The sequence below is a fragment of the Bicyclus anynana genome, chromosome 10 (genome assembly GCF_947172395.1).
Source record: "Bicyclus anynana chromosome 10, ilBicAnyn1.1, whole genome shotgun sequence".
Classification (NCBI taxonomy): Eukaryota; Metazoa; Arthropoda; class Insecta; order Lepidoptera; family Nymphalidae; genus Bicyclus; species Bicyclus anynana.
The window spans coordinates 15,243,825-15,263,676 of record NC_069092.1 but is presented as its reverse complement, the minus strand read 5'-3'; the positions used below and the strand labels follow the sequence as shown (position 1 = coordinate 15,263,676).

The 19,852-nt window shown below is 40.3% G+C and overlaps 1 protein-coding gene and 1 non-coding gene across 2 annotated transcripts in view; both read right to left on the bottom strand.

Moving 5' to 3' along the window:
* Positions 1-1,195: 1,195 nt before the first annotated feature.
* Positions 1,196-19,852, bottom strand: part of LOC112051531 (rootletin) — a 33,276-nt gene continuing 14,619 nt past the window's right edge. Inside the window, exons 19-37 of the mRNA XM_052883790.1 lie at positions 19,628-19,811; positions 18,963-19,138; positions 18,289-18,474; positions 17,616-17,796; positions 16,559-16,724; positions 13,768-13,881; positions 13,346-13,553; positions 12,674-12,783; positions 12,211-12,387; positions 11,723-11,830; positions 11,133-11,217; positions 9,994-10,088; positions 9,101-9,329; positions 8,165-8,309; positions 7,261-7,520; positions 6,020-6,165; positions 5,628-5,798; positions 4,771-4,905; positions 1,196-4,192 (exon numbers count right to left, since the gene is read on the bottom strand). Coding sequence (XP_052739750.1) covers positions 4,085-4,192; positions 4,771-4,905; positions 5,628-5,798; positions 6,020-6,165; positions 7,261-7,520; positions 8,165-8,309; positions 9,101-9,329; positions 9,994-10,088; positions 11,133-11,217; positions 11,723-11,830; positions 12,211-12,387; positions 12,674-12,783; positions 13,346-13,553; positions 13,768-13,881; positions 16,559-16,724; positions 17,616-17,796; positions 18,289-18,474; positions 18,963-19,138; positions 19,628-19,811 — 2,984 coding nt within the window. The 3' untranslated portion in view covers positions 1,196-4,084. The remainder of the gene's footprint in view (positions 4,193-4,770; positions 4,906-5,627; positions 5,799-6,019; positions 6,166-7,260; positions 7,521-8,164; positions 8,310-9,100; positions 9,330-9,993; positions 10,089-11,132; positions 11,218-11,722; positions 11,831-12,210; positions 12,388-12,673; positions 12,784-13,345; positions 13,554-13,767; positions 13,882-16,558; positions 16,725-17,615; positions 17,797-18,288; positions 18,475-18,962; positions 19,139-19,627; positions 19,812-19,852) is intronic.
* On the bottom strand, positions 14,321-14,482 carry LOC112051533 (U1 spliceosomal RNA). The gene has a single exon (XR_002887239.1). It is a non-coding gene; the product is annotated as a U1 spliceosomal RNA (small nuclear RNA).

The window sequence follows — 19,852 nt, the reverse complement described above, 5'->3', positions numbered from 1 at the left end:
ATGAGTCACCGCACTGAATCATAACACCGAACACGTTTGTGAATTGTGAGCGAACACGAATGTGTTATATAATTTTTTTTTACTCTTGCTCAAAAACACTGTCATATTACCACTCCACAGCGGGGCTAAACAAGCACTTCAGCCTCTAGGGGCTAAAGTAATTTTGTTTTTTTAATTCTTGTCTGTTACGAGTACTAGCCAAGTACTAGCCTACTATAAAACGGAGGAGGTTTTATTCGAAAATAGAATCATTATAGGTAAGGCCCTGATTGTTTTGAAAAATAAATAAAAAACTTTAAATTGGAATGAAATGCAGCGTTCTTGTCGTTCATTTTTTTATTTAATTTTTATTGAGTTGCGAATAGAGCGACATTTGAAGACATGGGACATCCTTTACGGTGAAAAAATAAAATTAAAAAGCGAGAATTTAGAAAACAATTGGCGTGAATAATACGCACTTCATTTTTTTCAGAAAATAATTGTAAATTTGTGATCGTAACTTACATATTTTTCAACAATAATTGTTATTGTTGTCTTCATCTAGTGAGAAACGTCTCGGACCCTAAAATACCTCGTATATAATGGGTCTTTTAGCCCCTTGTATAACAATCTACTATTATACTTGTTCATGATTAGGGGCGTAGCTTCTGCCGTACGTACCAATAATACGGGAGCTCCTGACTACAGGGTTTTATGTGTGAAAGCAAAAATTAATGAAATGTCAACAATTTTAATTATTACTTTAAAGTTTGCTGACGAGCTGATCTAAGACTCCGAATGTTGACGTAAATTTAATAAAATAGCTGTAGGGTTGTAATATTTAAATATACTTTTCTTTAAAGTTAAGATATATTTATACACTAGCGGACGCCCGCGACTTCGTCCGCGTGAAAGTCGTTGTAAACTTTCAACTACCCCTAATCCTACCCTACCCTAACCTACCTCTACCCTACCCCTACCCTACCCTATCCCAACCCTACCCCTACCCTACCCTATCCCAACCCTACCCCTACCCTACCACTAAACTAACCCTACCCTACCCCTGCTCTACACCTACCCTACACTACCCCTACCTTACCCCTACCCTACCCTACCCCTACCCTACTCATTAAGGATGCACTTCTTTATTTATTCCTCCCACCGCGAGTCGCGTCGAGCGCGGCAACCGTTACACAAAAATAATTCTTAAAGCAAGAATTAGTAAAAATAGTATTCACGCGCGATGGCTTAGCGTATTTCATGTATAACTTTAGTGTTTCTTTACCGATTTTTATGATTCTTTTTTTATTGAATAGGTAATAATGTTAACTTTCTTATTAGGGATAAGTGATGAGTGTTATAAACATAAGAGTAGACAAATATAATTAGAAAGCTCCGAACTGTTAAGCTATCGGGAGTTACACGGGTTACTGTGAGTCAACCATAAAAGATAGACATATAAATGCTGTTGTGTTTTTATAGATAATTTTAAGGAGAACATTTCCGTCATACATGATTTCTATGTAGCTTTAACCATTAAGGCTGTACACGCGACGGAAGCTTAAAAAATCGAGTAACTTCTCCCGTTTTCTCAACATTTCTCTTCACTGCTCTGCTGCTATTGATCGTAGCGTAATGAAAAGTATACTATAACCTGCCCAGGAGTATGTAGAATAATTGTACCAAATTTCGTTAAAATCCGTCCAGTAGTTTTTGTTTCTATAAAGAACATACAGACAGACAGACAGACAGACAGACAGACAAAAATTTTACTGATTGCATTTTTGGCATCAGTATCGAACACTAATCACCCCCTGATAGTTATTTTGGAAATATATTTCATGTACAGAATTGACCTCTCTACAGATTTATTATAAGTATAGATTAGCTGGTGGGAGGGTTCGGCCGTGGCTAGTCACCACCCTACCGACAAAGACATACCGCCAAGCGATTTAGCGTTCCGTACGATGTCGCGTAGAAACCGAAAGGAGTGTGGATTTTCATTCTCCTCCTAAAAAGTTAGTCCGCTTCCATCTTAAATTACATCATCACTTACCATCAGGTGAGATTGTAGTCAAGTGCTACCTTGTAAAGAATAAAAAAAAAATTAACGGACCTATTTTCAATGGGGTTTAAAACAAAGGAGCAATGGTATACAAAAAATAATCATTTTTCTGTCACTGAAATATTTAACATTAAAATATTGTTGTTTTGTACCCACCTAGGTATAGGTACAGAATAAGATAACAGTTGTGAATACGATTTATTAATTCATCTTATCATATCCGGAGCCATTCTAAGCTACTAGAATAAAATATGGCTGGATAAACGGTTTCAATATTTTAATGATTAAGTTACTATGTATTAAGTTTTCTCTTTAGTGTGGATGCCTAAAAGAATGGCAAAATCTAAATTGCTGGGATGGCTGCCACTTTGGCTATTTTAAGAAGAAGAAGAAGATTTTTTTTCTGTCAGTAAAACTTGAAAAATATAAACTAAGTTAAAAAAAATCAATAAATAAAATTGCACTGACCAAATAGATCTTCCACTCAGCATAAAGCTGATTTTCAGTAAGAGTCTTTAAATGGGTGAAATTAAATATTAAAAAGCTCCTTCTCAGCAAAAAAGAAAAAGTTTCTTCTCAGTAGAACATGCCTTCCGAATCGGTGGTAGAATCTTTACAAACTGACGTATCAATGTTGAAATTGAACCTACTTGAAACAAATAAATTTTGATTTTTTTGCATTTTGAAAGAAAAAACAATCAAAAAGAAAAAACTGCCTTAAAACAGTGTAACAACAAAAAAATATAAAATATAACTAAACAAACAATGCCCAAGAATAATAAAATCAACAATAAGTATAATAATATAATACAATTTATAATTAATTTAAGGTTATTATAATTATGTTTTATTGCAACACTGGCTTTCGCTCGCAACTTCGACTACTTGAAATTAAATTTTTATCATATCCCGCAGAAGCCATAAAATTTTTGTGGCTAAAAAATAGCCCACATATTGCTCAATAATCTCATCTAGCTCCCAGTGAACGCTACAATAAAATTTTCTACATGTTAAAATAAGGAGAAACTAAAACAATCTATTTCTTGTCAGTTTTAAATCCCTTGTAAGCATAGGGTGACTACGTATCCCGTATCTTGTAGAGAAATACATTCACGAAAAATAGCCTCTTTTTCGAACTATCGCAACGAAAGAGAGCTATATAGCGTTTGTTATTCACTCGGTTCGAGATATATTCCTTAAAAAAATTCGCAGTGAAATTCGTGCAAAGCAAAATCATAAAACAAATACTCTATAACCTCTATGAGTCTAAAAAAGCTGTTGTTCCCATACCTTCAAGCCCTTTACCTCCATTACTTGTCCTATAAAACAGTCTACATTACAGTACATCTACAGTTGACTAGTGCAAAAGTGGTCCTTTATTCTTATTGCTAATATTCTTTTAAATATTGCTAATAAATCTTTAAAAAAACAATGTCTATTGGTCGTCAAACCTCCATTTGCTTGACCAACGCGCATCTTTTCACCTCGGCAGTTTCTAATAATGTATTTATTTGCGCTTAACGTTAATATAAAAAAAACACTTTTCCTCAAAAGTTCTAGAACTCAAAACCGCAAAACCCTATTAAAAAAAAACAAAAACAAATGTTAATCATATATCAGTAGATGTTCTGAATCTGAAACGTTAAAATGACAATCTGAAACGTTCAATTTCATACGAAATTTTTCAACGTTCAGGAATTCAATATTGATTAAAAAAAAAAGTATTGCCATATTAAATAAATAAAATATATAACAATCATTGAATTATCGGATTTTGGGGATATTTGGCGCAATATAAATGTTTTTGAAATCGTGTGTTTTGAACACTAGTGAGGTGAAAAGATGCATGTGACACATGAGAGCAAAGGGATTCTCTTGTTCAGAATTTAAAACCGAATTCTTTGCTTGTTCGGAATTTAAATTCATCACTAGCAACAAAGTTTGCTTTGCCCTCTTGTTGTACAAAACAACTATATCCCAATGTTTTAGAATCACGTGGAATATTCAACGATTTTTTTTTTAAATTCCTAGAAACCGTTTTTATTTAGAAGAGTCATAGCTGTCGTTGAGGGGCGGCAGGCTTTGTGTGAGAGTGCTGTCCAACTTCCTCGCTTCGTGCTCCAATGTGTAGGAATCTAAGGCCGGGTCCTAAAAAAAAAGTTATGTCTCAATGGTCTGTTAATTTGTAGATAGGCAGTGAACGTGTCGTATGAGGTCATTGAGATTTTAATAATTCAAACCGCCATTATCAAATGACAATTAGCGCCATTAAAACATCTTATATAGCGCCTCGTCTGAGGGACTTCTTTCATGATAAAGACAATTAAGTATCACAAACAGCTCGTCACCTGCGACACTGTACGCAGCGAGTCCCGCAGCGCAGAGCGCAGGCCCTGCACGTCGCGAGCGGCGCGCCCGCTGCGTGCGATGTACGCTTGTCGCCGACGAATAGAGTATCACAAACAGCTCGTCACCTGCGACACTGTACGCAGCGAGTCCCGCAGCGCAGAGCGCAGGCCCTGCACGTCGCGAGCGGCGCGCCCGCTGCGTGCGATGTACGCTTGTCGCCGACGAATAGAGTATCACAAACAGCTCGTCACCTGCGACACTGTACGCAGCGAGTCCCGCAGCGCAGAGCGCAGGCCCTGCACGTCGCGAGCGTCGCGCCCGCTGCGTGCGATGTACGCTTGTCGCCGACGAATAGAGTATCACAAACAGCTCGTCACCTGCGACACTGTACGCAGCGAGTCCCGCAGCGCAGAGCGCAGGCCCTGCACGTCGCGAGCGGCGCGCCCGCTGCGTGCGATGTACGCTTGTCGCCGACGAATCTCGGCCGACAGTTGAGTGCGGAGCTGCGATAACTGATACAGAAACAATTAATTTAGCTGACATTATCCTGAAGAAATTGTCTTTAATTGTTAAATTATTCATTCAGTCTCGTTCTGTTGTTCTCTTGCGATTAGTCGGCAGACTATGAGCAAGGTTGGCGACTAGAATAAGAAACATTCCCCAGAGGGAGGAACTCCATATGGCTTTTAATCAAGAATTTGCCTGTAATTAGTTATATTGAGAATTATAAAGGGGCTCAATTTTATAAAAAATTAACGGACTGGGAAGCGTTTAGAACACTAGTTTCTGATGAGTAAGAGCTTATCTCTTAGATAGATCAATTGTACTTTATAGAGCAACGTGTAGACTCATGTGTGTGCCGCAGTCGATTGGCAGCGTATTGTAATTCATTTACTCTACTTAGAGTCAGTGGAAAAATATCTGTCAAGTGGTAAAATAACACATGCTTAATCTGAATTTAGCATATTATGTTATTTTACCAACTAGTCGGCTCCGAATTTACAACATGGCGAACTGCATAGAGATAATTTACTTTACTGAGATATTTTTGTTAACTGTGTCAGTCATTATCACAATATGTTTGGTAATCGGTGTTCATTAACAGTGGGCTTTTGTCCAAATAAAATACTAAACCACTATGTAAAATGAAAAAAAAAATGCTTATGAACCCTTGCTCTCAAAACAAAAGTATCAAATAATAGTCGCTAGCTAGTAATTAATCATTTCAACTTACTTGATTTTCAAGACGAATGATCTGTTGTCTATGGCTCGCCTCTCTCGCCTCCAGCAGCCGCTCGGCCTGCAGCGCCGCCTGCCGGTACTGCTCTATGTCTTGTCTATTGTTGGCGCCTGAGCTGGACATCTCGTTGAAATAGCGATTCCGGGATATTGACAGCTCTGACTCCTAAAATAATATTAGAAATGAAATTCCCAAGATCAAAAAATGGATTTTGTTTTCATTTTTAATGCAAAATATAAGCTACATGGAAAACAAAGAAATTACGAATTGGCAAATTGTAATGTAAACCAATCAAAAATCGTATAAACCTTTTTTTCTCTTTAAGCTAATTTACTGATGACACTGTCTGTAATTATCACTTTGAAAGAAACATTAAACCAACTTACTTTGTCAGAAAGTTCCTTCTCCAATCGTCGTATCTTCATTTTGAGTTCTCTATTTTCTAGTTCCAGTAGACTGTACTCGGCGCTGTACGGTTTGTCCTTACATGGAATCTCTTTGTACACGCGTGAATCTTTCGTAGAATCTGCTCCTAAGAAAGGATAAATCAAATAATTTTGTTTTATGCTGTATATCATTCATATTTTGACCTTGTATCCTTTGAGTAACCTTAAATTTGACTATCCGGTTTCTTTTTTCAACCTAAAACTCACCATCTAAATTTGCGGATTGAAGAATAACGAGAACTAATTGTACGCCTGAAGTTCATGCACCAAATGAATGCCCTACTATTGTTGTTCCCCTTGCCTTAACCTTTACGCAAGTTCAACTGATTTGTGTTGACAAAAAAATGATTATTAATATTCAAAACGAAGCGCTTTTTTAAGCTGTCTTTTACAGAATAAATTTTTGGCTTTCACACCTTCCATGGATTGACCGCGATATGAAATGTGAAGTTTTTATCTGCGCTGCTATCGCCGATCTCCTGTATTTCGCCGTATCTCTATACACAAGCTCAACTATTCCCATTTGCGCAAAAATCCCACGTCACAAAAAACTCACCAGAATCTAGATCATATGAGTAATAGACACTTTTCTTGTTCCGTTCGTGGCTCTTGCTGAGAAGCGCCGAGCTGACAGCCGGACGCACCATGCAACGTTCCGCCTCTAGTTTCGGAACTGTATTCTAAAGCGCGTCGTTCTTGGCCTTCAGTTTACCAGAAGTATTTCTCACAGTGCTGCTATCGTCGACCTCTACGCGAGATCAACTATTTCTATAAGCGTAAAAGCCCAAACTTACCAGAATTTAAATCAGATGAGCAGTAGAGACTCTTTTCGTTACAATGGTTCTTGCTGCGAAGCGCCAAGACGCACCACGCCGGACGCACCATGCGACGTTTCCGGTGTCTTGCAGTCGTTCTTGGATTTCAGCTCAGAACGGTCGCGCTGTAGTTCAGTTCGCGCTCCAACTAGCCGCTGTCATTGATATACTTGCCTACATCGTACAAAATCATCTCCACACAAATTCAACTCCACTCCCAACTTTTAGATTGTGTCCTGAATAGCTCAATTTTTGTAGGTCGTAGTCTCACTTTTATGCTTTTGCTCTTTGATTTCCTTGTCTTCACCTTCCGAAGACCTCTACGCAAGTTCAACTATTTCCATTAACACAAAATCTAAGACTCACCAGAATCCAGATCAGATGAGTAGTAGACACTCTTCTCGTTCCGATCGTGGCTCTTGCTGCGAAGCGCCGAGCTGACAGCCGGACGCACCATGCGACGTTCGGCCTCCAGTTTCCGGACAGTGTCTTGCAGAGCATCGTTCTTGGCCTTCAGCTCGGAGCGGTCGCGCTGTAGTGCGTGCAGTTCGCGCTCCAACTCGCCGCTGTCGTTGCTCTCCTTGCCGTCCCATGTCGTCATGCGGAGTTGAGACTCGAAATCAGCCCTGACAAATTAAATAAGATCTATTATTATGCAAGTAGTAATTTACAGAAACAGATGATAATTGTGTAAGATAAATAACCAATTTATTTTTTAACCACTAACACTTGTTATTAACCCACTCCCTGACAAATGAATGTTTACTTGAACTTTTCCGGTGAAATAAATTAATGAGCGTTAAGGGATTTTTTAGGCTAAGATTAGCCATTGTGATGCGTAAACTTCTGACATCACGGCATCACATTACAAAATGTTACATAGTTAATATCTCTTCGAAACATATTTGTTTATTCGTTACTGATAGCACTACAACAATCGAAATCAGCTTCAGTTTTCGTTACTAGCTACAACGTGAATATTTTCAAATGAAGAGTGAACAGACTTCATTAAGCAATGTTTATTAATGTATATTGTTAAAGACTAGCTTACTGCTTACTAAATCTATACTAATATTTTAAAGAAGAAAGGTTTTATTGTTTGTTTGTTTGTTTGTTGGCTCTGAAAATACTGAACCGATTTGAAAAATTCTGTCACTGTTGGGAAGTTACACTATCCCCGAGTGCTATAGGCTATATTTTATCCCCGTACGCCTACCGGAACGAGAACCGCGCGACGTCACAAAACAACAAAATCCTCAATCAAACAGACCTCTGCGCCTCCACATTGGCCAACTGGTTGGTGAGGCGATGCACCTGGTCCTCCAGCGAGCAGTTGAGGCGTTTCAGCTCGCTCAGCGCCGCCTTGGCGCTTTCCAGCTTCTCGGTGAGCACTCGACGCTCGTTCTCACAATTGGCTGAAATGCAACAAATGTTCATGTAACGCCAGCCAACCAAAACGCGATCAAGATTTTCGTCAACCGCCCTTATAAATGCGGGCAGTCATAAAATATTAAAAACATAAACATAACCATTTCACCCTTGTGCAGACTTGACGATGTTTAGTAATGGGCACTCGATAAACTTTAATGGTTTGTTTGGTTTAACAAACATGCAACGCACTTACGTATCAGAAAACATACTTATAAATATAAAACCATAATATTATTACTCTGTCATGGTATGACATTCCCATACATAAACGGATTCCCTTCGTCCCCCGCGGACCCGTCATTGACACCAAAACGCTCCAAGCCACGATCCCCTCTTACGCCATTGGTGTGAACGAACTCCTGCAGCCGGTTAAAGTTTGCCTCCGAAAACTACGGCCTTGACGGCCTCCGTGGCGCAGTGGTATGCGCGGTGGATTTACAAAATGAAGGTCCTGGGTTCGATCCCCGGCTGGGCAGATTGAGATTTTCTTAATTGGTCCAGATCTGTGATAATTACCACCCTACCGGCAAAGACGTACCGTAAAGCGATTTAGCGTTCCGGTATGTTGCCGTGTAGAAACCGAAAGGGGTGTGGATTTTCATCCTCCTCCTTACAAGTTAGCCCGCTTCCATCTAAGACTACATCATCACTTACCATCAGGTGAGATTGTAGTCAAGGGCTAACTTGTAAACAATAAAAAAAAAAACTAGGTCCACGTAGCAGCCAGGCCCCACCTTCACGCATACGATATCATTTACCTTTTTTAATTACTCACCAATATTCTTCTGCATCTGCCTCAACTTGTCCATCGCGTTAGCCTCGTTGTTCTTGGCCTCGTTCAGCACTCGCTGCGTCTTGGCGAGCTCGGCGCGCAGCTCGCTCTCGGCGGCAGCCGCTTTCTGCAGCGCCGTGGACAGCTGCTCCACCGTGCCCTTGAGCGACGTGCAGCGGTCCTCCAGCGAAGCGATGGTGCGGGTGTAGCCTTCGCAGCGCTCTTGCAGTTTCTGCAATTATACATTGTTGAAGATTTTTTTTTTTTATTTTATTCTTTACAAGTTAGCCCTTGACTACAATCTCACGTGATAGTAAGTGATGATGCTGTCTAAGATGGAAGCGGGCTAACTTGTTAGGAGGAGGATGAAAATCCACACCCCTTTCAGATTCTACACGGCATCGTACCGGAACGCTAAATCGCTTGGCGGTACGTCTTTGCCGATAGGGTGGTAACTAGCCACGGCCGAAGCCTCCCACCAGCCAGACCTGGACAAATTAAGAAAATCTCAATCTGCCCAGCCGGGGATCGAACCCAGGACCTCCGTTTTGTAAATCCACCGCGCATACCACTGTGCCACGAAGGCCGTCGAATAACAACGTCTTATACATGAACGCCGGCTGCAAGCACGAAAAAGTGTCTCGTCCCGCCTGAGCCGAGCGTGCAAGTGAGAGCCCGAAACAAGCGATAGATAGGCACAATCTAAGCATTCGGCTTGTGACGCATCTAGTTATTTTATCAAAAAATTGTATTTTTATGATGTTATCACATGAAATTATCGTCCGTTAACCGATTTTTCAGACGACCAATTTTGACATGAGCTAACACTTAGCCATGATTTCTTAATAGCAAATGTAGACATAAAGAGTACAAATACAACTTATAATTCCAAGTACCTTCAACGCTTGATCCCGATCCCTAGCGGCGACAGCTGCGCGCTGCACGTCGCCCTCCAGCTGCGCGCGCCGCACGTCCAACCGCGCCGCCCGACCTGACGTATCGCAAGAAAATACTCTCATAAGACTATTCTCTATGGTGGCATTGCAATACACACGTACACGTAAACAAATGCCCATAAAGTGTCCTTGCCACACGGGAGAACGCCACAAAACTCCGACACCAACCACGTTTCTGTAGTTTTCATATATTGTATATGGACTCCTACCACATGGCCATTGACGCCTTTCTAGCTTCTAAGTCGGCGGTTATGGTAGTAGTGTGGCTCCCGTATCCGATGACATTGAGCCTCGAATACACTACTCGTTCCGACGAAATCCCGAAGTTAGCCAGGCGAAGGCGCTTCGGATCGCTTCTATACTAAAGCCATAGTCGAGGAGTACTGTTTACCAACAAACCAATTAAAAATGAAGGTATAAATCGCTAGTCATTTCACGCCTAATAATAATTATAATTAACTTGTTCTTAAATTAATGAAAATTAATTTGATTAATAAGCGTAAACAATTAGATAATAATTATAGGTAATATATTATAGGTAATAATTATAGGTAATATATTTTGGAAAATATTTTATAAAATAACAATACATAATTTAAAATAAAAAAGTTATGAAATGTCATGCGTTTTCTACCCTCATTTCTAATTTGTTTGTTAGTAAACAGTACTTCTCGAGTAAGGATTTTGTATAGTCCTTTGACTCGGGCAAAAATCAACAACAATTGGAAATTGAACGGGGCGAAGCAAAAATCTACACTATCATAATATTCGATTAACTTGACTTGATTGATTGAGTTATGTATGATTGTTCATTAGAATGCCTTCAAGTGCCTTGACATTCAATCTTTTTAGTCTACGCAATGTGAATGTTTCGCTTGCTCGATGAGGCACTCGAGCGATCAAGCGGAAGGCAACAAACATTTATTGACGGCCCGACACCAATTAGATTCGTCTGCGATTGTAAAAAGAGAATCGACGTGGCTACATGGCTAAAGGCCCTGGTTCTGTATAGGACTGTAATAGGCTCATAGAATGATGACAATAGATTTTGAAGTAAATTTGTCCTCCTACAATATTACCTTCAGCTGCGGCTAAAGCTTCACGCAGTTGTCCAACTTCTTGCACTCGCTCAGCCAATTGCACCCGAAGACTTTCCGATTTATTCTGTAATAGGTTTTAGTAGGAGTAGAGCATTATGACAGAACAATCCCGGGGAAGCACCAGCGCCATGCTTATTTCTGCGGTTAGGCGGCATTATTGTTTTTCAGATTGAAGGTTATGGTTGCTGGTCCAATTACAATTACTTAACTTACGCCACAGATTGACAGATACAGGGAAGGATTTTATGAGCTATAAAGTACCAAAACATTTTTGGTAGTACCAGATTTTAAATGGCTATACTATAATTTACTAGCTAAGTCAAAACAACATGTGTATCTACATATTTTCGTATAATTTAATTTTAATTATGTAGGTATATTTAAATGTCAATCTTAATTGTATTTATTTTATTAGTAACAATTATAACATTGTAAGTAAATAATATTACTTAAACAGTGCTTTATAAAATTGTAAAATTTCACTTGCAACGGAAATATTCTTCTAAAAAGTGACTTTCATGTCTTCATACGAGTATAATATCATCAATCTATCAATAAATTGTAGTTACCTCGTTTTGCACTTTCTCCTCGGTGATGGAGCTCAAAGTGGCTTCCAGACTGGTGATTTTGTCTCTCAGATTACTAATTTCTATAGTCTTCGATTGTACTGATTCGTTCTGAAATTATAATATTCATATAAAACACATTCATATAAAAATATTCCAATCAAGGTATTATATATTGTGACCAGAATGAATCCTAAAAGTTGTCTCATTTGGTAGTATCTGATATAGGAAAACGATATTTATGATATAAGAATAAAGAAAAGCTTTCAAAGTAATATAAGGCTCTATATTACTAAAGGCCTTGTGAAAATATAGATTTACCGCTAAATAGGTAGGTAGGTGACAAAGACTCAAAAGTCCTCAAGAATTTGTTTCGTACGATTTACAATCCATTCCAGTGTCGATTATAGAAGGGTAATTACTTACCTACGTCCTTTAAGTACATATCTCTAGGCAACGATCTGCAAAAAGATATTGAATTAAAGACTTACCAAAACATTTAATTGCACGTCCTTTTGGCCCAATGTTGATTGCAGCTTAGCCTTTTCCTCTTGCAACCCGCGCAAGTTAGTGTTGAGCGATTGCACGCGGCCTTCGCCCTTACCCTGCTGTTCTGTCGCCTCCTTTAGTTGCTTCTTCAGTACGTTCATCTGGGACTTGTAATCATCCTACAAATGGTTCCAAGATGATCAAAACTGTGGTCATATTTACTTAATTTTGTGACCATGACCATGTTCTTAAGAATGCAACTAATTAATTTATTAACAAATTTAGTTCCACAGCAAAGTTTAGAGGTTACATTAATTTAAAACTGTATTCATAATTGAGCAATTTAAAGGAGATTTAAAAACTAGACCTTGTTAATGGTACTTTACTTATTTACACAATTAATTTCACAACAAAGTTTAAAGGTTTAGTTAGATTTCTGTTAGCAAAACAAACCACAAAGATTACCTTTTCTCTTTCAATTTGGCATACTTCATGCATCAGGTTCCTAACACCTTTCTTGATCAGTTCAGGATCGACATCAATGATCTCGTTGCGATCCTCAGAATGGTCGCGACCTGCACAGTTTTACAAAATCTGATTTACAATTTACAGCTGTAAAACTGTAACAAGCTTTCTAAAACGAAAAAAAACACGCACAAACGTATGTTGTTATGGAAAATATTTTTCAGTAAAGTAAAGCTTTCTAAACGCACGCTTGACTTGGGGAGTGACCTGAAATATTCGCGTTTCGAAAAGTGTAATCGAAGTGACATACCGTTAAGATATAAAAGCGCCATCTGTAGTAACACTGCTAAACTACGACACATCACAAGTGTGCCCAGCGCCGAATCCGTTTAGTGTTTTAACAGCATAAATATGAACTTAACTAACTAGTGAAGTCATCTCCTCCTGAGAATATTGGGTACGAACCTCGTTGCTCGTGTAAGACTTAACTAGTAGGAACTTGTGATGCAAGCCCAACACGAGAGATGGCGCTTCTAACCGCTATTAGTGTTTAAGTTTCTCTTTCATGTGTTATCTTATTTTTGATTACAGTTTTACTTCAGTCGTGTGGTTATAAATGTATATTTTTTTGTTACATTTTAAAGATTCTTATCTGTTTGATCTACACTGTACCTCTATGCGGACTGTATCTCCTGGAGGGGCTGGCGATGCGTCGCCTGGCCGCCTGGTGCACGCTGCCGTCGGGCTGGATGCCGCACACTCTGCGCAGCGAGTGCGCCACCGACGACAGCCGCGCCTCCGCGTCGCGTCTGCCCGCCTCTGTCTGAGCCAGCGCCGTCTCCACCGCGCGACACCGGCTCTCGCTCGCACCTAGACGTGTCTATAGAACGAATAATATTTCAAAGATGAATTCCGCGCAGATGTACATCATGTGGCAGATTAAACCAAACTAAATAACGCGTAAAAAATAATAATACAATCGTTACTTTTTCCATATTTATAAGATGTGACCTTCCAACGGTCATTTATCAATTGAATGATGACAGGATCCAATTCATAGTTTTCCTCATAAAAACTCAGCAATCTTTTATCACCTTTAACTCCTGGATCTGCTGTGTAGCATCAGCGAGGCACACTTCCAGATTGTGTTTGAGCTCTTCCAGGCGCCGCTCCTTGGACCTGCAGTCTTCCAAACGCAGTACAAGCTCCTGCAAATATTGTTAACACTTGTCTAAAAGAGACATAAAATGCTTTGAACTACATAATAATACCATATGCAGGCTAAGGATCTTCAGTTATAACTGCGCAGTTTTAACTTTACAGTCAAACTGTACAGTTTAAATATTTGTGTGTAGGCAAATCTGAAACTGTACAGTTAATCTGATTATGTAAAATATAATCCAAATATCACTAGATCACAGTACAGTTTAACGTGATCAACTGTACAGTTTAATGTGTGCAGTGCACTTGTGGAGATTAAACTGCATATCTGTAGCTCACATTAGGAATGTGGCTCACGCTCAAGAATTATATTCCTATTCCTAATTCCTATTCCAAAAATTTAATACAATTTTCATAAAATAATCAATTTTCATGAAATTTTCAACATTTTTCGAGGCCTCGAGGGGGACCTTTCTCAACATTCTGGGGGGACGGCGCGCACGCAGTCCCCACTACCAAAAATTACGCGTCCGAGTTATCCACATTAGGGATAATCGCAGAGGTCAACCCAGCCGCAGTGCAATGGAAGGGCCTCGCTCTGGGGGAACCGCCTTCTTGATCACGGTGTCCCCTACGCCAGGTAAGTATGCTCTAATACTCGGCACCCGGAGTACTCACTGTGTTGGATAGAATCTTCCTAGCGCGTGGTAAATAAAAGGACGTAGCATAAAGCGACACCTAGCGGCGGTTTGTGTAACTAATGCACAATTAGGTTCGTATCCACCCATGTACCTCTGTACCAGCGTTGGTAGTTTACGGACTTTTCACCAGAGGTCCGTAGTCCGTAACAAATAAATCGTAATATAGGCAGCCTGGCCACATTAAAGCTTAGCTGGTGGCATTACAGTCACATATTGATTGCAAAACTTATGTATGACTATTGGACGACAAATAAACATAATGACCGTCAAATTATAGTAAGCGACACTTTTCATACTATGTGTCAATTTTAATACAAGTAACATTTTTAAAGGGTAAAATTAGTTTTGCTAACGATAACAAACCGATATTGTATCCGACTGTACTGTAACATCTTTATCGTAGGTGTAAAATAATTTAATATTTTTTGGCGCCAGCGGCATTAATTAATATGGGATTAGACTTTATCCTGGGAAGATTATAAATAATATAAATAAAAAATAAATCTTTATTAACCAAAAACAAATACAAAAACCAAGTTTTTGATTGCTTGTGGTCTCCACACTAGATTGATCTGAATCATGGAGACCAGGTAGGATTTTCTTATGTTTTCCGTTGGACTAGGACTTAAAAAATACATTACAAAAAAGATAATAAAAATTTTAATAAAAAAATACAACCGACTTCAAAACCTAAAAACGTACCCACTAAACTAAAAAGTGAAAAATAACATCATAATATGTTCTACCTGCTGATCAGTATGAAGGCGGTGCTAAGCCGGTGATGTATTAATTCAAGCCATGTGAGAATATCTTATAGCTTTAGATTTTGCAGACAGTGTTGTTTCATGTGGTCCTGTCAGAAATGGCTTAAATTAAGACAACACCGGCTAAGCACCGCCTTCATACTGATCAGCAGGTAGAACATATTATGATGTTATTTTTCACTTTTTAGTTTAGTGGGTACGTTTTTAGGTTTTGAAGTCGGTTGTATTTTTTTATTAAAATTTTTATTATTTTTCCATTTTTAGTGTAAACTTTCATCTCAAACGAATACATCAGACCCCTAATGACAGTCACAACCCATCTTGGTACAAAATTCTCAGCAATACAAATTAATCAAGCCCAAGCACAAGGTAGCTACCTTAAACCGTTAAGGGGTTCCCTTAATTGACCTTGGTCTTCATCATCAGACCCCTAATAACAGACACAACTCATCTAGGTAGAATGTTCTCAGCAATACGAATTAATCAAGGCCAAACACAAGGTAGTTACTGTAAACTGTTAAGGAGTTCCCTTATTTGTCCTTGGTCTTCATCACCAAACCCCTAAATGACAGTCACAACCTATATATGTGGAAAGTTCTCATTAAAACAAATTAATCAAGCCCAAACACAAGGTAACTGCTGTAAATCCTTGAGGAGTTCCCTCGTCTGTTTTATGGCTCCATCATCAGATCGATTTTAAATCTTCATGAAATTGTAATGCTTAAAAGTACTAAATGGAAAAGTATACGAACACACTAGACACCCATATAATTTTCGAAAGTTCCCCTCAATTTCTCCAGGATTCCATCATCAGATCTTGACATCATGGCAATGGGACCAAATGGAGACTATACACTTTCAAACAAAAAAAGAATTTTTGAAATCGGTCCAGGCTACTTTGAGTAATCGGTGTACATACATAAAAAAAAAAAAAAAAATACCGACCGAATTGAGAACCTCCTCCTTTTTGAAGTCGGTTAAAAAGTAAAGTAAAACATTAAGCGGTGCCTGTATAAGTTAAACTTTTTAACCAATTTGTTATTGTAAGACTTGCCTGATTTACTGAGAGGTTGCAAAGATTACGATTACGATTAGATTTAAAAAAGGTTCATAGATAGCTGACATGTTTGAAATATCTATTGACAACAACGGCAAACGTACGTCTAAAGAATAAATACATATTGTGAATAATTATAATGGGTTAACGGAAGATCATGCGCCTGGAGCGAAATTAAAATTAGCAAAAGTGCAAGTGTAACCTGATCTCTAGCCCGGCAGCCCTCCTCCAGCTCAGCGCCGCGTTGTCTGGCCGCCGCCAGGTCGGACCTGGCCGCCGCCAACATCGCCTCCAGCTCGGCGCTGTGACGCTTGGCCGTCGCCGCGTCGCCGGCGCAGCGCTCGCGCTCTTCGCTTTCGTTTTGTAACCTTAGAACAATTGGACATAGTTAAGGTATTACTTACGAAAAAGACAATGACAGACAAGCGAAATGAGCGAAAGTTTAAGGCGGCACCGTCAAAAGCTTCGACTAGAAGTCCGATACTACAGTCAACGCATTTCCGATGGTAAAGTAAAGTACTCTCATGTATTGAGGAGTATTATAACGGTTTAAGTATTTCAAATTTTAGGTATCAAATTCGCATATACACTTATTAATTACTAGGAGACGTTGCGCGGTATCATCCGTGTGGTTGCCGGTCCTGTAGAAATACGGGGATAATATAGTCTTCCTCGATAAATGGGTTATCTAACAATGAAAGAATTTTTCAAATCGGACCAGTAGTTCCTGAGATTAGCGCGTTCAAACAAACAAACTCTTCAGCTTTAAAATATTAGTATAGATGTCTACATGCTTCTTCACTGATGGGACAGGATACTATGTAAGCAAGAGCCGTGCGGTTGCTCACATAGTTGCTTTTCCAGTAGCGCCCTTGACCAGGTGCTAATCAGGAGAAGCAAGACAAACTTCCGTTGAACCTGAATCGCCTCGCCGAGATATGCACTACGTAGCAGATCTCCCCAATCCCGGACACTACCACTTACTAACCATTGGATGATAAGCGTACATCAGAACATCCGACGGGCTCGCCTTCGCTAAGCGATGGTTGAATAACCACAAGGACACGATCACTCCACCGCTGTCGCCAATAGCCGCGACATAAACAAACTTGATCGCGACCTTGAGTTGACGCTGCAGACCTACTAGTAGACCCCCACAGCACAGTTGCAGGCAGCGTTGAACATCACAGAGAGGGGCAAACACCCTGTTACCTCGCGAGCCGTGGTTGCAGTTCGTGTCCCAGGAGTCTGTCCCGTACCTGGCCTGCAACTCCTTGATGTCGTGCTGCGCCTGCTCCAACGCCGCGCGTTCTCTCTTGAGCTGTGCCTCAGCGGCGCGCAGCGAGCGCCCCGTGTGCTCGCCACCGCTCTCCGCCTCCTTGAGCATCGTCTGCACGCGCGACAACTCCAGTTCGAGCGTCGTGCGGTTCTCCTCCAAGCCTAACAACAATGAGGGTAATTAGAAGGTAGAAGCTTAGAAGTAAGTATGAGATACCAGAGTTGATAGTAATACATACGAGTAAATAGAAAATGGATAGAAGGCTACTTTGGAGTGTGTACACAGTCACTTTACAATCTAGTTCCTCTATCGCCATTCTAAAACAGAACAGCAAGATTCCGTGAAAAATTACATCCTTTTGTTGTCATTGTCAAGACGACCGGCACGAAATCTTTTGCATCAACTTTTCGAATAAGTACTGATAAAATGTGGAATGCCCTTCCGGCGTCTGTTTCCTGACACGTACAATTTGAGCACATTCAAGGCAAGAGCTACGTTAGACCTCATCATTGCTCTTCATCAGGCATGATTGTAGTCAAACGCAAGCCTATACCTGTAGCCTATAACATGAAGAAGATTGCCTTTACGGGCGCGAGTAAATGGAGATCAATGACAGTATCAGGGTGCAAGTCACGAGTATAAGTATGACGTACCAGCGATCTTGTGATAGGCCTCGTCGCGCGCGCGCGCCGCGTCGCGTCGCTCGTGCTCGGCGCGCTTGACGTGGTCGCGCAGCTCGCGGCACGCGCTGTTGTATTTGTCGCGCTCCGCCGTGCAGTTGCTGAGCTGGCGGCGCGTGTCCGTCAGCTCCTTACGGAGACTCTCCGTCTCGTTTTCCACTAGAAAAGTATGGAATTAACGCATAATTGTGAGTAAATAAAGCAAGAGCTCGACTTGGTCAAATTCTTGGTGAATGCTTTACGAAAACTGTAATCTGGCGAGGCTTTTAAGATGTGTGCTGCCACGCCATCTACAGGCACAGTGAAACAGTGTTCGTTATTTTAAACTATCAGTAGATGGCGTTTTTAGAGAACGTTGAAACAATTTCTTTTGTACACTTCTTGGACCTGTTTCGATGCAGTTACGCCTGAGGCTCATAGACGCTCTGTCCTTTTTTTATTTTGAAAGATATATTATTTCAGTCGCGTGGTCTAAAGCACACTCGTTATTCATGATCACAACTTTAAACATTTTATATTTTTTTTTTCTTATAGATCTACAATCCATTTCACAAATTGAATTCCTAGAAAACCATTATACACACGCACGCAATACTTTACACGACACAAACAATAACACATTCGTATAAAAAACAAAATGTTCTCACAATCCTTCAGTTTCCGCAGCGTGTCCTGCAGCTGCGCGTACGCGGCGTCGTACTTGTCCTCCGCCAGCGAGAGTTGCGCGCGCGTCTCCTGACACTCGCGGTTGACGGCCTCCTTCTCCAGGTGCAGCTCCTTGATGCGATTCTCGAAACGAGCGCATTCGTCTTCGGCTGTTGCTCTGGTACAAAAAGAAGTACAAAGAATCATTTTGGTATTCCATCCACGAAACTTAGCAAACAGCGCTTTATTATCACGCAGAAGTCAAAATTAAGGTATAATGGCAGCTAGATACCCTCGCACTGATAACGTCACCCGCACACTTCGAGTTCACTTCGAACAAAATACTCTTAACAAGCTAAACTTGAGTACTAATCATTCAATACTCACTTAGATTCTTCCAGCCTTGTCTTCAGCAAGACGCAATGCGATTATTAAATCGCTCTCTAATTTCTCGATTAAACGTGCCATGAACGCCTAACATGCTTTAAAAATATATCTGGTAACGACAAAATAATATATTGTCGACCAACAGCGGCTTAATCTAAAATTTTTCTTTTGTCCCATCGCAACAAAAAAGAGTGCGATATTCTAAATTACCGTGAGACCTATTAGGGATCTTTCGCTGGTTTTAAGACCTAACAAAGAATCTTCATAATTGAATACTCACTTGGCTTCTTCCAGCCTAGTCTTCAGTGCGGCCAAGTCGTCCTTCAGCTGGTTGATGTGGTTCCTGTCCTGGTCGGAGCGCGCCTGCGCGTCCCTGCGCGCGCGCTCCAGCTTATTCTGCTCACAGCACAGGATGCGCTTTGCCTCCTCCAGCCTTTCCAGGAGCGCCTGGTGCTCTTGGTGGGCTGTGACAATTCGCTAAGTTAATCAAAACAACATTATAGTG